Below are 18,032 nucleotides of genomic sequence, written 5' to 3' on the forward strand. Positions count from 1 at the left end.
TCACATGGGGCTTTTTATCCATCTTTTAAGGCACTTCACGTTTTGTCCTAGCGTGTACTTGTTGGTATACACATTCTTGCTCTCCCACTAGAATGCATGCTCTTCAGGTAGAACTTCCATTCTTCTTCATCTCATATTCCTCCAGGGCTCGCTCACCAAAAACTCTGCATAAAATCGTCTTTTAAGGCAATCCCATCAGCTCTCGAAGTCCCTGTCGAGCCCCAGTCCCACCTCTTCGCTTGCTCCTAGTACAGCCTCATTGTTACCTTCAGTAAAGATGAGTTGTTGCCACTTTCCCCCGAGAAACACAGTCACCCCCCAGGTACAGCTTCCTTCCTGTTTTGAATGCCAGTGATGCCACATTACAGACTTTTTTCACCTCCATTTCTGTCTGTTTTACGGATTAGGGCTTCATACTCCATAAGTTAAACAAATGCATATATGAAACAAGTTCCAAACAAACCACTCCATTTGGAAGCTGCAGAAATGTCTGTATCTCAGAAATGGTCAGATGTTTCCCTGCAGATGTTTGAAGCCTAGAATCATCAATGGCCTTTCCTGGTCCATCTTTTGTTCCTCTGACAGGATTACTGTGCTTCCTTGAGACTTCCTGTTTGAATAAGCACACACTTGGGTGTTTAAACTCCCATGTGTCCATTATTCACCATAAAAGGGACCTGAGGAAGTAACCAGGCAGCTGAACACAAAATGATGTACGAACAAAACCAGCTGTGTGTTAGCAGGATGAACAAAAAAACAGCAGGGATCTAATGCACTGCTGTGAATTTCAAAACCAGGGTCTATTTAGTCAGGCACGGTTAAAAAGCTGCTGATTCAGAGCATGAGCGGCCCATTTCATAACCGAAAACTCACTGGAGACGCGAATAAGTCTGTTTTTAGTTATTTCCCTACGGTTTCACCCCCACCCCACCCTTCCCAACAGTCTCCCTCATGGGAACAAAGCTGACTGTCCTTTCTGTCACAGAAATGGCAACAGCAACGCAAAAGCCGTCACGAGAAAGCTTAATACCTATTTTCTTTTCCAATCCAAACAGCAGATCCTCCCTTCCCCAAGGGGCTTTCCTATAAAAAGACAGAAACACAGAGATACGCACACAAGAACACACGAAAAGCAGCCCAGAAAACCAGTCTACATTCTCTAAACATCTGGCAAACGTGTTAATGTCCAGAATTAGTCCATCTTTTGATATCCTGGATTCGCCATCCCCATCTTGTGCCTGGAAAGAAAAGTTTCCAAGTGGGCACAAGTTTAAAACCAAAATTGTATTAGAATGGCCACAAAACTGAATGACTCCCCATTCCACCAGGAGTCGACGCTAACTTCTTTCTTGGCATGTGGCAAAAATGCTGAAAACAGCAGGAAACAAACCAGTTTGAGCCTCTAAAGCAATCCTGATAAAGTAAACAAATTTTATTGCAGCTGTAGTACAGATGTGCCCACAAACTTTCATAATCTGTAGTAGAATTCTAAGAATTTAGTCTTTAATAGACTTTCTATCCCACGAAGTTATCTAAAATACTATAAATTCAAAACTGCGTATAGAGCTGCTCTAAAAGTTAATCCTAGACACGCAACCCCACAGAACAGGATCCTTTTTCCACGAAGGGGCCATCACATGGCCAAAGCAATGAAAGTCTACAATTGTTCTTTTGGTCTCCACCCCCTGCTCTCCATCATCTTTGCCCTTAGCCCCTTGTTTCTTCCCACCTCCCCAAAGAATACACAATTGTAATGAAAATTTCAGGATGTTCATCTCTACCAGATCATGATTTGGCATTACAATAATCATCTAAAAATGCAGTGACACCAGACAACAGGAGAAGTCATCTGTCTATCAGAAGAAGGTCCATGGTGAGCAGAAACCACTGAACGAGGAATGGCACGCACCGCAGCACGGAGCTCAGGTGTACAGGTAAACGGCTAAACCAAGGCAACTACACCCGACTTCTTTGGTAAAAGAGTAAATAAATTAAACCGGGACCCATCCCCCAAATAAAACTTTTTATAGCTTGAAATTTTCTGTTTCTTTCCAACTCCAAAATTAGATGCCAATATTCCAGAAAACTAAGGTCTAAGTGTTGTTAAGGGATGGGGGTCAAAAAAACCCAAACTCCATATTTAGATCTAATCATTTTACATTGCCAAGTGACTATCACGTATTCCTTAGTAGTTCTGATAGGAAGATGATCTCAGGTTTTGAGACTATGACCACTCCTGCCTCTAATCAGGATTTGTGTCGCCACAGCAGGAAAACCTCACTTCCCGAATCCTGCCAGTGATTAGGAAGCCCCCAAAAAGCTGTTCAACTCCTCTCATCAAGCTGTCACTACCCCCTTTCCAAGCTTCTCTCTTGGAAATACCGTTGACCCTTGAACAACACGGGGATTAGGGGCGCCAATCCCCGCACCATTGAAAATCTGCGTATAACTTTTGACTCCCCAAAAACTATAGTCATCCCTCAGTATCTGCAGATGGCTCATTCCAGAACCCTTCACAGATACCAAAATACGTGTACGCTCAGGTCCCTTATGTAAAATGTAGAACAATACATACACTTGGCCTCAGCATCTGAGGATTCCTATCCCCGGATTCCCAACCAGGGATCGAAAAATACTGGTTTTGATCCGAGATTGGTTGAATCCGGGGATGTGACACTGCAGATATGGAGGGCCAATTGTATATTTCTTGGGAAAAAATCCACATATAAGTGGACCCATGCATTTCAAAGCCATGTTGTTCAAGGCTCCACTGTACTTAGATCCTTCCATTCTCTTTGAAAAAGTTGATGGAGAAGCTCTGAGAAAATGCTTATGTTTCTATATTTTACCAACTGGTGGGGAGCGGGCGGGGGGCGGGGGGGACATGCCTTTGAAACCAACACTCAGCCCTGAAATGTAGCAGTGGTTACCATTCCACCAACCTCTCCACGAGAGGAAATCGAGCAGGTGCATCTAAAAATCACCTCAGGGCTCTAGGATGTGACAATGTAAACTAACCACCTGTCATCACAGAAATACAATGTGTACTAAGCAGGTCTGTGAAGAAAGCAGAGAAAGCAGGGCTGTGATTCAGTAATACTTCAAATTTAATCAACTTGCACCTGTAAAGAAAACCCCACCCTAGAACGACTGAGTTCTAGAAACAGAGATAGTCTGTAGTGGGGGAGCAGAACAAAATACAAAACCTAAGTGGAAATTACGACTCCCTTCTTCAGAGATAAAGCAAAGAAGAAAACATTTTTAAAGGTATCTACGGTCCCTTGATTGAACCTTCATTCAGCAATACTCTGGGGAAATTAAGGAAATACAGACTGAATAAGATAGATACATAAAAAGATAGATTGAGTAGTTAGAGATTTACAAATTAACATATACAGAAATCAAGGTGAAGGGAGTCACTTCTGACAAAGAAATCTCCTAGAACCACAGTGGTTATCAATCAATCAATCGATCGATCGATCAATCAAAGGTGGTTAGACCTATTCAGTTAGCAATTTGAACAACAAAAAAGCCTCCCCGTAAGAGTTAGAATTTACTTGAAGCAGAGGGAAATGAAACAGAACCTGGAGATTGACCTGGCACCCTTATCTTAAAAGATGTTAGATAAAGTAAGCAACTGAACTAAAGTCGGCAATTCTCAACAACCAGAAAGGAGTCGTGGATAAGGTAGAAAGGAGATAAGGTGGCATTCCCCTGACCACCCTTCAAGAAACGGGGTATGTGGTACACTTTTCTTGTCAGGAGACACTGACAAAACCCAGGATCTCATTCTGAAATTCAATAAATTCCTTAGAAATTCCTGGAGACATTAACAGCTAAATATTATAAAACTAGTTTAAGTGCCCAAAACCTAAAATTCTCCCACCACCAACAATCCTCTGTTTTTCAGACATACGTGCAAAGCCCTTTTAAAGAGAAGCAACGCAAATTCAGAGCTCCTCCAGTGGAGGTCTGTGAGACTCCAGGTTCAGTCTTTGGTTTCATATACATTCATTTCACTCCCCAGTTAAAGGTCTTTGAAAAGCTCCCTATCACTTCCCAAGTCTGCTTTAACATGGGCAAGTAGCAAGAGCAGAATCGATCCACAATCGGTTTGGATTCCAACCTAAAGTCAGCCTGTTGCACCTTGGAGAAGTCCCCAGTCACCTAATATTATTTTTCCATAGGGGACAACAATAGTTCTCAAGATTGTTTTAAGGATTCAAAGAGGTAACCAGGAGACATGCAATGAAAGATAATTACTTTCTTTTGTCGCCTAGTTTTCAAGATCCTCATCTCCCCAGAACACATCTTACATGTCTCCATTACTCCATGAAAAGCAAACGATACCTTCACTATTATTGCTTACTTTTAGATCTTTATTCAAACATCTCACCCTCCATTCATATCCACTTGGGTCTTTTCTTCAAGACCCAAGAAGCTTTTCCTGGCTAACTTCAATCTACACTCTCCAAAGTGCTTTGCAGATATTCACTCTGCACTTCAAAAAGTTGCAACTGAATTATTGTTACTGTACTTAGATTGTCACACTGATTTCCTGTATGTGAATGTTTTTGTCTCAACTCCTCAAACACATTACAAATTACTTGAGGATAAAGAATGTTTGAAGTCTTTTGTTACCCAGATATCATCTATTTCCATGGCCATAAATGAAGAATTTTCTCACTAGCTGCCTTATTTACATAAGACCTTTGTCCACTGATAAGAATCCCAAGCCAATATGCTCATCTCATTTTGAGTGGGGAGGTCTTTTCACTTAGTTGGAAATACTTCACAAAATTTCATCAACTTCTCTCAGAAAGCCACACAATCCAAGCTTCAGATTTATTATTTCTAAAAGGCTCAAGGAGAGAAAACCACTACATAAAACATGCCAAAGGAAAGATGAGGTCTTCACATTACACGTTTTAAGTAATTTGTGGAACATTTAGTTCTCATCATAACAATTAAATGGTAAGTTATATAAAAACTAGACATTGTAACCAAAGCACATGCTATGAAGAAACACTCCTAACAGAATTCTCTACCTGCAACAAAAACCACAAACTTACCATCTTATTACTTCAAACCACAAAGCATCAACCAAAACCATTACCTGCTTAAAGGTAAGTGAGAAGCAAAGAGAACTGCTCATCTCACACAGTCCCCACACTTTACTTCCTCACCATTGGTGTGAGGCTCAACTGAACGCTCTTCTGAAAGCACTCTGCAGATACTTTGATTCAAACCAGCCAAAACCTCAACTAAAATCAGCTGGTTCACTTATCTGTCCATTCCCTCAGCAAATATTTGTTAACACCTATTAATGCCAACAACTGCTGGTAGGGAATGGAAAGATGGTAACAGAAATACATCTTTGACAACTAACCCTCAGATTCTATGCTCTCCTGTTTTAAGCCAAAATCATAACACCCCCCCCCCCCAAAATAAAAAGAAGAAAACCAAAGGAAATCTCCTACATATTATTTTGTATTATGTTTGGTCAAATTGTTTCTTAATTCTTTTTTCTTTAGTTTGAGGAATAATTTACATACAATGAAGTGCACAAATATTAAATGTAGAGCTCTGAATTTGTACACACCTATACACCCATGTATCCTCTACCCAAGTCAAGATATAAGACATAAAGGCAGAACTTATAAAGAAGAAAAGAGACTGGTCGTTTAACTGCATCTCTGAAAACACTGACAGGTGTCTCTCTCTCACTGCCATGGGCAATCATTCTGGTCAGCAGAAACCTTCACATACACTGTGATTGACCATCACAAAACAAAATTCATTGAGCCCCAAACTCTACAAAACCCCCTGTATTTTTAATTTTAAGACATAAAAAAAAAAATGTGAATGAGGCTGATTCTGAATGAGTATTTCTGAGAATTTTCAAAACAAAAAAAAAGATAACAAAGAATTAAAAAAATCCAAAGATTAAAAAAAAAGTCCAAACAAGATGATATAACAAAAATCCAGTGTTGCCTTCACTAGAACAGGAAGCAGCAACACAGTGGGAAACAAAGAATAAAAGAAGGGAGCTGAGGGAATATAACTCCTAAAGATTTAAAAGAAATCATGTAAATCCCCTAATTCATCCACCAGCCTTGCCACAAGGTTCTCCTCCCACCAGAGATCTGAGAGAGTCATTGTCTAAGAAAGAGATAAGTCTGCTTTATTTTATTTCATGAATATGTAGCTGCCCAGGGCACCAGGCTGACTGGGCCCAGTTATTTTAGGATGGCCCCCGGGAAGAGCCCGTGGAAAGAAAAGCAGACATACTTAATTAGTGTTACCACAGTTTGGCACAATACCCTAAAACCTCAGGGACAGTTGTTCTATAAATGCATTTTCTGGTCACCCCTTTGAGCAAGCTGTCAATTTTAGGCCCAAATGAGCAAACATCTAACTTTATCATTTCACAAGAAAGGGGCTGCTTGCACATCCCAGCAGATTCCTCTCACAAATCTTTGGGCAAGTGTCTTAGGCAAGGGAATAGGACCAGCACACAGCCATCTTGAAATTTAACCCTTTGAAACTGACAATTTAAGATAAGGAGCAGATTAATCCCCTATTTTTTTTTTTAAATCTTCTCAGGAATTTTGGGCAGTGAAAACAAACAAACAGCTCTGCTTTAAACTTTGACACTTTTCCCTAAAACCCAAACAGAACAGCGATAGAGCTGTCACTTAAGTACAGCTGGAAACAAGGAACAAGTGAAGAAGCATCTGTTGGTTCCGCGGCCTGTTAATTCTAGACAAACAAGTGGTTGTTGTTCATCTGCCTAACGGCTTTAATGTGGACACAGTAGGCTACACTGTACTGCATGTCTCCACTTCTCTGTGATTCTGAAAAGAAAGAGAAGGCATACCCCAGTACGTCCATCTTCTAACTGAACCCCTAAGGAGTTAGACTAAAAACGACACCATACACAGTAAGCAAATAATATATTTCATTGTAACCTTTCCCCACCACTCATTAATAATCCTTTTTAATAGTCTATTTCAGTAATAGACATGGGACTATATATTTTAAGTGTGTTTGTGTCCATTTCTAAAGAAAAACCACAATATTAACGTTAAAATTCCAGAAATACATATTCCCATGTGAGATGCACCCTTGCTTGGGTAATAATTAGACTTTTATGAGTATCTTTCTCATAAAATTTACCAAGCTGACTTCAAATCACCTAAAAGTCTAATTATTACCCAAACAAAGACAGTTATAGATCTTTCAATTCCATATCAGTTCCATAGCTTAGTACTTTTTTAAAAAAAAAAGCTACAGAAATAAAACAATCGTGTGCCATATTTAATGTTACCTATTACCGTAACATATATCCCCCCAAAATGGAGAGATGGCACTGAAAAAGATAAACACAGGTTCAGAAGTATTGCTGAGAATAATGTAAGATAATGTGCAGTGTTTGGGGACTTCTAATAATTCAGGCATTCATTTATTCCCTCCTTCCACTCATCTTTATTGAACACTTTGCCAGACACATTGAGAAGCTCTGGAGATACAAAGCCTCCAGCCTCCGTCCCACTGGGAAGTTGAGTGAATGCTCTCTGTGCATGCACCTTTCCCTTAGAACTTACTATATAACATGGAATGTACTAGTCTAGAGCAGAGATCATCAAACTTGTGCTGCTGAGGGCCAGAGAGTAAATATTTTAGGCTTTGTGGGCCAAGATACACAGTATCTATTGTTAATTACTCAACTGTTTTTGTAGCAAAAAAGCAGCCACAGATAACACGTTAATAAATGAACCTATGTTCCAATAGAACATCATGGATTCTAAAAATATGGATTTCATATAATTTTCACAACATCAAATATCATTGTCTTTTGATTTTGAACCAATTATAAATGTAGAAACCATTCTTAGCTCGTGGCCCAAATATGGGTGGCAGCCCTGGGCTGGATTTGGCCAGCGGGCTATAATCTGCCTACCCCTCATTTAGACCTAGGTCCCGAAGTCGGGGCGATGTCCTGTGAATCACTGTACATCCAAGCTGGGTGCTGAGGTACAGCAAGTCAGTAATTAATGTTAGTTATATTGCACTGAACTGAAAAGATGACTGATTTTCTGACCCTGCCTTCAAAAACCTCATGGCCAAGAAGTGGAGATAGACAAGTCAGGAAACAGTCAACGCCATGTTATAAGTGCTGTGGCAGACACGCATAGGGCAGTGTGAGTGGATCACCTCAGCCAGGCCGGAAGTAAGACAGAAAGCATAGAGAGAGAGAAACTGGGGAAGGGTTCCTGCAGATAGTGACACCTGGACGAGTATTCCCAACCAAAGAAGCAGCCCTTTAAGCACGTAAAATGACAAAATTTAAGCCTAGAGATTAAAAAGGTCTAGATCCTAAAGTACCTTATACCCCATGCCAACGAGTCTGGACTTGATCCTAAAGGCTTGAGGAAGCACTGCAGAACTTTTAGCTGGGAGATGGCATCATCAGATTTGCAGTTTAGAACCATCGCTTGGTCGAAAGTGTGGCTGCCTGAATACAAGTGGCAAAACTGAAGGCAGAAAGACCACCAGTTAGTTAGGAAGCTCTTGCAGTAATCCAGGTGACTTCAGCGAGGAGCTGCGGTAAGGCAGAGATAAGGTGGGGATTCCAGGGATGTGGTGGCTGGATATAGGAGTCTTCAGCAGATGGAAGGATGGGGGGGAAGGAAGGAGTGGAGTTACAGCTGCCCACAACTGACCCGCCTCCCAGCAGTGGAGCCCATCTGCTCACCAAAGAGTAATCTTTACTGATCACAGCCTATCGAACATGGTTATCTTTCATGAGAGACTTGGCAAAAGGTGAATCAAAGAACCTCATAAACATTGATGTGGTTCATTAAGATATGGCTTTGAGTTGGGTAATACGATGACGAGGGATGACCTCCGTTTTGGACATGGCCTCTGGACATCCCAAACTGATGCTGTCCAACAAGTCTTTAGTGCTGGAGAAAGAGCTGGCTTGGAGATACAAATTGAGAATTTACCGATTTGCACACAGCAAATGACGCCTTGAGATTAAGAGTTCACTGAGGGAGAACGAGCGGCATGAAGAAAAGACTTCCAGAAAACAGAAGTGAAAAGAAATAGAAGGACTAGAAGGAAACCAGAGGGAGTCTGGTATCTCTGAATCAGTGTGTACATGAACTTGCATTTTAAAGGTGCCCTGGAATAAAGTAGTCGACTCTTTTGAGAGATCTGTTGGAGAAGCTGAGAGGTGCAGGGACTAGCGCTTTAGGTCAAGGAGTCAAAACCTACCTGGCAAATCACACCTCAGCATCCATCCTCACACGAGCCTGCACCAAGCTGTGAAAATCTCACCAGGGACAAACTGGAGACTTTATAAACCGTGAAATGTTACACAGGCACTCCTGATTTATTATTGTAATGGCATTACAACTGAGTATGAAAATCCCGTCTAACAGAGTATACACTTGTGAAGACGGGACCGTCAGCCTTCCACACTTTTCTACCAGGTACGGTGCTATGTATTTAGTGGGTATTTAAAAAATGTTTGCAGAATATTTGGCAGTAACATGAGAATGTATGCACAGGGGGGAGGCGTGCTTAGCAAAAGGCAAATCCAACTTCCTAAAAGGATTTAGAATTAAAATAGTCAGACCTCATCCCTGCCACAAGTGTGGCCAATGACAAAATTATGGGGGGAGGGGGTGGGGAGATTGCCTTATAGTTCCAACTTCTCTCCTAAGGTGTAAAGTGTCATTCTGAATGCTTTAGAAACACAGAGAAGGTATCTACAGGAAAAAGCTGTGAATTGTAGAACTGGAAAACAGCAACTGTATAAAACTGTGTTCAACAACTGCTGGCCATTAAAGAAGAGCTCCTTCGCGACTCAAGTTGAAACCTGCAAAAAGGTAAATCAGGCCTTTGTGAGACAAACGAAAATAGTGTCCCCTCAGGGTGCGCAAATACCACAGTGAAGTCACCTGCGTGAACTATTGCCTGACATAGTCAGAGCCTACCTTGCAAAGACTTTCCTGGGGGGGAAAAATTGCTGTCTGTTTCATGTTAAATATACGCTCAGAAGACCAAACAGAATAAAATGTAATGTCCTTATACATCCATTATTCTGATATAAACATGCAAAAAGGATATTAAGATACAGCTAAAAAGCATCCTTTGATCAACTATTTGTTCCTAAAGCTTCTGAGGAGCTTGGAAACTAATGTGATCTTGGTGTAAATTTTAGGAGTTCCATAAACTTTGATTGAGTTGGTTTTATAAGCGCTCCCTTAATCCAATTGTTTTTAGAAAGAGGGAAAGCTACCTTCCTCTAAGATCGAGAGCCACTCTGCCAAGTTTCCATCCATAATGACGATCAAGTTCATTAAAATGGCTATTTAATAAAAAAGCAAATTCTCAACTGCCCCAGTGATACTGACAAAACCTGTTATGACTTATTTTGAAACACACAAGCCAAACTTAAACAGAAAACTTAATCCATACAGAAGCTGAAGGCAAAATAGGAAACACTTCTCTTTAGAAAAAGGGTGCCTGGCCGAGATGTCTCTCCACAACAGGCAGAAAATGTAGTTCTGGTTCCCACAGCAACTTCAGGTCATTTTATCCGAGCATACACGGCACCCTACATCCTGGATGACTGTATATGCTGTTTGAGACAGGGTTACTTTCAGAATCAACACTGATTTTCCTGGCTTTTGTATAAGTGATGCTAATAGTACAAAGATCTAATTTGTACTTGCCATCTGTGAAAATGTGCCTCAGCACCCCACCCCCCGCCCCAAAAAAGGTACCAGTTAAAATGATCATGTACTTTTAGGTAGACGTGTGTGCATGAAAAAGTTTCCAGAAGGTTACATGAGAAATTGTGCAGGGTGGTCTCCAGGGCAACTTAGCAGCTAGCCTCACTAGGCATTATACTTACTGTGTTACTTTACCATGTCATGTTTTATTTTTACCATTAAAAAAACAAAGACTTACAATCTGTGCCAAAACACGTATGTGACGACTTAAGGACAATCTGACTTCGCTTATTTGAAAATTTACTGTGTTTAAAGTTCATCATGAAAAGGCAGCCTAGAAAAGTGGTGGCTAGACCTCGTTCTTTCCCACTGTGCACTTCCAGTTTCACATGCTCTGGAAGGGCGAAGCATAATACGCATCACTTGTTTAAGGGTATGTGAAATCTGAACTGGATGGGAGATTTAATAGATGCACAAACAGTCATGGCACTTGAATTCATGGGAGATAATTAGTTAGCTAGAGTCCATGGAGTAACTGGACTTAGGGAGTGAATAGGCTGAACACCATAAAGCCTTGCCTATTTGCCATAAAGAATGGATCATAGCATACATGTATACACATATCTTTACCATTTTAAAAGAGCAAGGGGGAGGGAGGGAAGGAGGAGGAGGGGAGAGGGAGAGAGAGGGAAGGAGGTAGGGAGGGAAAGAGAGGGGGAGAGAGAGAGAGAGAGAAAGAGAGAGGGAGGGAGGAAGAGAGGGAGGGGGGGAGAGAAAAAGAGGGAGGGAGGGAGGGAAGGAGAGAGGGAGAAAGAGATATTGAGACATCAACCCTACTACATGCAAAGCTCCCTCCCCTTCCCCACCACACACAATTTCCTCCAGGACATCATTTCTGATCCAAGAACAAGTACAATTAAGTTCTAATCAAGTTTTTAGAAACTGTCTCTCCCAACAGTTAAAAGTAAATGTTTTTAGAGTTAATCACAATACTCACATGAAAACTATTTTAAATAACTTTTTGTTTTTACTTAGGAATTTTAAATTCACAGTTTATGAACTTCATTTACCAAGATTATCAAAAACTGAAGAAGTTTCCAGCAAAAACAAGTCCAAACATATAATATTTTTAGAGTTAAAAAGTTAGAGTCCTAAGTAGATGAACTCTAAAATCTCTTTGGACCTTTTAAGCAGCAGGACCCAGTAGTAGCAACCTAACTTCACTGATACTTTCTTACCTACCACATTATCTGTGTAACAGAGAAGCAATCTCTGAGTAATTTACCTACCTCTTTAAATCACCTGAAATAACCTCTTGCTACATAGTACCCACCGCAGAAAACTCAGAAGGCCAAGATTGACAGCCTCCCCTTTACCAACATAAGAAGATTCTTGTTCAGAAATTTTCAATGGACTCTCAGGCACTCCTGAGACTTGAATCAAGACAAGCCCTTTGCTTGAAAATGCTTACTATTTGAAAATAGATAAAATAAGATTTTGTGAGCATTCAAAATTCAACACACTTTAACAAGTCAAAATTGAAACAAAAATAATTGGATATAAATTTCAAAAGCAATCTTGGCCAAGTATAAAAATAGAACACCTAGGAGAAAATAGTTAAAGAGCCCCCCACAAAGTTATAGGAGACCCTAGGTGTCCTGCAGTCTGTAGAGAGGCACCTGTTACAAGATACTGCTAGTTCTGTGTGTTTCCAATACCTCTGAACAACTGGAACTCAGTACAATTTACTCCATCTCTGAAAAACAGGCATCTCAGACTTTCATTTTATGAACTTAGTTTCAAAAAGTTTCATCTTCCTAATGACTTGTCTCCAATGACTTGTCTCCAAATAAAACGGTATTTACTACAAAGGTGCTAAATACTGCTTTTCTAAAACTCACTCCACACACAATAATTTAACTCCACTTTTCAAAGCACTTTTTGTAAGTCATATTCTTTCTCTGGCATCTTGACACTTATATAAAAGTTCAGTATACCAAAGAGCAATGGAAAGAAAATATACAAAACCATGACCACAACGACCATTTGCCTACAAAACACTCCTTTCAAAGGCCCCAAAGAATGTCATTAGCCTTAGAGAATTATCTTGCTTTGACAAAAGAATGGCTTGGTCCTCTCTTCCCTCTGGAAGTTCATTACTACCGGCTCCCAGTAAAATCAAGTTTCTTAATGCAACGGGGATTGAAGCTCTACAAATCAAATGTCGGTTTCTCACACGGTTTGTTACTTTGTTAAACACAATAATGTTTGTTTATATATTTCAATGAAGGAAAACTTACCTAGATCAATCATGATGTTTGCTACTTTAGGATAAACATGTCCATCCTCATTCACTCCCCAGCAAAGACGTTTCCTATACACCCCTTTCCTGACTTCCAAAAGGTCACTAATACATGTTTCTACACTTGCTTTGAATCAAAGCAAAAGGAAATCACTAAGAGCCTTTTCACCGGGGGACAAACCTGGGCCCCGCAATTCTAGTGAGTGCAGACACTTCCTTTTGTTTCCTCTATACCAGGATTAGCAGTAAAATAGTTTTGTGGCCCTCAGGCTGAACAACTCTAAAGAACCATAACTTTAAAAGTGAATTTCTATTTTAATTACACATAGCTATTACCTGAAGTCGAGGCATTTGCTCCCCCTCAAATTCCCTAATCTTAGACCTTTCCTCTCTAGTTTATTCAACAGAGCAAACAGCAACCACGCTCAAGCCTGGAGAGACCTTTCAACTAGGTAACCGTGGACCTTCTCGTCTCGGATCCAAGAGCGCGTCGTGACGGCCCTGCTAGGAGAGAGAAAGGCGCGGATGGGGGTGTCTGATTCGTGCTTCAGAAAAAGAGGGGCAACAACAGTCGGGATGGCGAACAATCACGGGAGCGAGAATCCGGTTAAGTTAGGACAGAAAAGCACACGGAGAGATGCTGGCGCGAAGCATCGTGGCCCTCGCGGGATGTGAAGGATTAGAAGCTGGGGAAGGGACTGTGTGTGGCCCAGGCTGGGGGCAGAGGCCGGGACGCCGGGCTGGAGGCGGGCGGTAGTGGGGGGACGGGGCTGTCACCGCTTACCCAGGTGCAGCGTGAGGTTGATGGAGTTGGGGTACTGCACCCCGGCCAGCATGGTCTGGCTTTGCCACCAGGTGGTGTCGGCCTGGTTGTTGTAGTCGGTCAGGAAGGCTGCCCCGTGCTGCAGGTGGGGCTGCCCGGCGTCGCACAGGTGACAGGACTTGGTGACCCCGGTGACCCCGGTCTGCACACAGTACTCCTCAGGCGGGGCCCCGCACGTGTTGGTGGCCACCACGGTCACGTTGAAGGCGGCGTTGACGAACTCGGGCATGCAGCGCTGCGGTCGCCCGCCCTCGTCCGCGCACTCGTCCATGGCCGCCCGGACGCAGCCGGCCGCCGCCAGCACCGCCAGCACCGGCCAGAGCCGCCCCCGGGCCCGCTCGCTGCCCCGCATCCCGCCGCCCGCGCGCTGGGCCCCGGCGAAGGCCAGGGCGCGTTCCTGTCGCCCGGCGGCGTCCCCCGGAGGCCGCTCCGCGGGCCGAGCTTCGGGGCCCTGGGGCCGGACGGGCGAGGCCGGCGGTGGCGGCCGCTCACGCGGGGAACACTGGCCCGTGGGCACCGCGGGCGAGGGCCGTGCGGCGAGCTGACCACTGCCCCGCGCGCCGCCTCCGCGCCTCCCTCACCCACCCGGGACACTGCCCACAGTCGGCGCCGACCCCCGACTTCCGAGCGCGTGCCCGCGCGCGCGCGCCCCCGGGGAGGAAGGAGCAGGGGGTGGGGTCGGCGGGGTGGGGTGGGGTCTGGCCGACGAGCCAGACCAACCCCGGCCTCCTCTCAGCGGCGCCCGCGGCCCCCGTCGCTGCTCCCCCGCCCTCCGCGCGCCGTGGACTGCGCGTCCGCCCCGGCGACTCGCGGCAGTGGCGGGGGCGGTGGCATCTTGCGCTCGGGCCCGCGGCGCGGGGCGGCGGGGAGGGGCCTGGAGGGGCGCGCGGGTGGGCGGGGCGCGGCGCGGGGGCGGGGCGGCGGGGAGGGGCCTGGAGGGGCGCGCGGGTGGGCGGGGCGCGGGGGTGGGCGGGGCCTGGAGGGGCGCGCGGGTGGGCGGGGCGCGCGGGTGGGCGGGGCGCGGGGGCGGGGCGCGGGCGGTGCATGCCGGGAGGCAGGGGCGGCTGCGGGGCGCCGGCGCCGGGCGCGGGCTGGCACCGCGGTCCCCGGCCCCGGGGGGACTGCGGGTCGCGGGAGGGGTTCAGGCAGGTGGCCTTAAAGGGGCGGCCCCGCGGCGAGGAGGTCGCTCGGGGTCGGCCTCCGGGCCCCGCGCCCCCCGGGGCCGCAGCAGCGCGGGTCTCCGCCCGCCAGGTGTCGGTCCTCGCGTCCCGCCGGGCGGCGCCCCGAGGCCGGCTCGGGAGGGGCGGCTGGTGGGAGCGGCCTGGGCTGCGGGCTCCTCGCCCCGCGCGCGGCCCGGGGGACGCCCCCCGCTGCACGGGCCCCGCGGCAGCCGCTACCCTTTCCGCGGGGCGGGCCCGGCGGCGTCCCGCGCGCTGAGCCGATCCCGGGGGAATAGAGGGCCGGGCGGCAGCGGCCGCGGCCTGAAGTTTGTGAAGCGGTTTCCTGCCTCTATGTTACAGTGGAACCAGTCGCTTCACGGGCAGGGAGGGAAGTGAGAAGGCTGGGAATGCCATGACACGTTTCCCCTGGGTACGCACCCACTGCGAAGTTCTTCCACTGTGTTGTTTACGTTCCCCGGCTTGCCTTTAAAAGACTCAAAATGATGCGGAGCCGACATCCTCCTTTTCGGGCCTGCTGAGTCACGGAACGTTCTCGGTGCCAGGGTGACTCAGTGCGCAGGACCGGGGCCAGCCGGTCAGGGGTGCTCCTCCCAGGTCGGAACCTGCGCGGGGAGCAGCGCCCCCAGCACCCGCGGGGCCCGCGGCACAAGTCAGCAGCCCAGGGCGGTGCTTTTAAACCTTTGGAGGCCCCGGGCTGAGGGGATGGATGCACGCAGTGGATGCTCATGTGACAGATTTAAAAATAAAAATAAAAAAACACTTTTCAAGAACTTAATAGTAAAGTGAGAATAATAAACACGTGGGCAGGGGGGTGGCGCGGGGAGCCATACCTGGTTGTGGACCCACGAGTCCCGTGAAGAGGGATGGTGCGGATCTGATATAATAAAATAAATTTTAGGTGACTATGGTGGGATCAGTGTTGACTCTAAAAGGACCTTAAGGATAAAGGACTGGTTGGCGGGAGGGGTTCAGGGATTTGTCAAAATGCTGAACTTGCTCAGCAAGTACATGGATCACTTACATTGTTCGTGTATTTAATGAGGTGGGTGGAGAGTGTGCCTGGCTAACCGGCTCTAACTCCTCACCATTCGGCACCTCCTCTTTGGGAGAAGGAAGTTGTAGGGCTGTGGGTAACAATGTTTTAATCCTTTCATGCCTGAGTGGAAGCTAAATAAATATATTCATTTATACCTAGAGGGCATGGTATTCTCAGTCCTTGATTGTACTCGGAAACAAACGAGGGCATATAGGACAAAGATAAGGACGTTAGTTGTAAATAAAGCCAAGGATATTTTTAATAACTATATTAATGCACTTGCCTTATAAATATTCAGTTTTTAAAAATTAGATATTGGCGGGCCGGCCCGGTGGCTCAGGCGGTTGGAGCTCCGTGCTCCCGACTCCGAAGGCTGCCGGTTTCATTCCCACGTGGGCCCGTGGGCTCTCAACCACAGGGTTGCGGGTCCAACTCCTCAACTCCCGTGGGGGATGGTGGGCTGTGCCCCCTGCAACTAGAAAACGGAGGCTGGGCCTGGAGCTGGACTGCGCCCTCCACAGCTAAGATTGAAGGGACAACTTGACTTGGAGGGGGGGGCCTGGAGGTGCACATTGTTCCCCAGTGGAGTCCTGTTCCCCTTCCCCAATAAAATAAAAATTAAATATTGGCAAAGAAAAGGGTGGGGTTTGTGTGTGTGTGCCACCAAGTCAAAACAGTTAAAGGTAAGAGACCCCAAAGGCTGCAAAATCAACATAAATGTTTCCTTGTCACTGCTCTCTTGTGGGTTCTCAGGAGCGAGGGTACCTTTGAGCTATTGCTTATGCTATCTACCCCATAATTTCATTACCAGAACCTCTTTAATATTTGTAAAGCACGTAAAGAGACTTTGAATTAATTTCTAAATTCTGTTGCTCATGCGGATGTGTTATAGTGACAAAGAAATACCTATTTTGAAAAGAAGTAAAATACAACTGCCCACTATGCTTGATAAAAAAATCTTTGCTTCGTACTAAATTTATGGACCTTGGGTTCAAAGAGCATTTTATGAATTTGACTCCAAAGGCAATGGAAGTAAAAGCTAAAATAAACAAATGGGACTATATGGAACTTAAAAGCTTCTGCACAGCAAAAGAAACTATTGACAAATGAAGAGGCAACCAACTGAATGGGAGATTTTTGCAAACAGTGCTTCCGATAAGGGGCTAATATCCAAAATATACAAGGAACTCATGAAACTGAACAATGAAAAAACAAACAACCCAATTGAAAAATGGGCAGAGGACCTGAAGAGACATTTCTCCAAAGAGGATATACAAATGGCAAAGACATATGAAAAAATGCTCAACATCGCTAATCATCAGAGAAATGCAAATGAAAACCACAATGAGATATCACCTCACCCCAGTCAGAATGGCTTTCATCAACAGGCAAATAGTAAGTGTTGGAGAGGCTGTGGAGAAAAAGGAACCCTCATTCACTGTTGGTGGGAATGCAGAGTGGTGCAGCTTGGAAGGCAGTGTGGAGGTTCCTCAAGAAATTACGAATAGATTTACCATATGACCCAGCAATCCCTCTCCTGGGTATCTACCCAAAAATTCTGAAAACATTTATCCATAAAGACATGTGTGCTCCAATGTTCATTGCAGCTTTGTTTACAGTGGCCAAGACATGGAAATAACCAAAATGTCCTTCGATAGATGAATGGATAAAGAAGTTGTGGTATATATACACAATGGAATACTATTGCGCGGTAAGAAAAGATGATACAGGAACATTTGTGACAACATGGATGGATCTTGAGAGTATAATGATAAGTGAAATAAGTCAGACAGAAAAAGCAGAGAACCCTATGATTTCACTGATATGTGGTATATAAACCAAAAACAACAAAAGAACAAGACAAACAAATGAGAAACAAAAACTCATAGACACAGACAATAGTTTAGTGGTTACCAGAGGGTAAGGGTGTTGGGGGTGGAAG

The 18,032-nt window shown here is 44.9% G+C and overlaps 1 protein-coding gene across 1 annotated transcript in view; it reads right to left on the minus strand.

The window, feature by feature from the left end:
* The window catches only part of LAMC1 (laminin subunit gamma 1), a 108,814-nt gene extending 94,368 nt beyond the window's left edge, over positions 1–14,446 (minus strand). The window contains exon 1 of the mRNA XM_081024574.1: positions 13,835–14,446. Coding sequence (XP_080880700.1) covers positions 13,835–14,225 — 391 coding nt within the window. The 5' untranslated portion in view covers positions 14,226–14,446. The remainder of the gene's footprint in view (positions 1–13,834) is intronic.
* Positions 14,447–18,032: the final 3,586 nt, after the last annotated feature.

The sequence above is a fragment of the Rhinolophus hipposideros genome (assembly GCF_964194185.1).
Source record: "Rhinolophus hipposideros genome assembly, chromosome: 19".
Taxonomy (NCBI): domain Eukaryota; kingdom Metazoa; phylum Chordata; class Mammalia; order Chiroptera; family Rhinolophidae; genus Rhinolophus; species Rhinolophus hipposideros.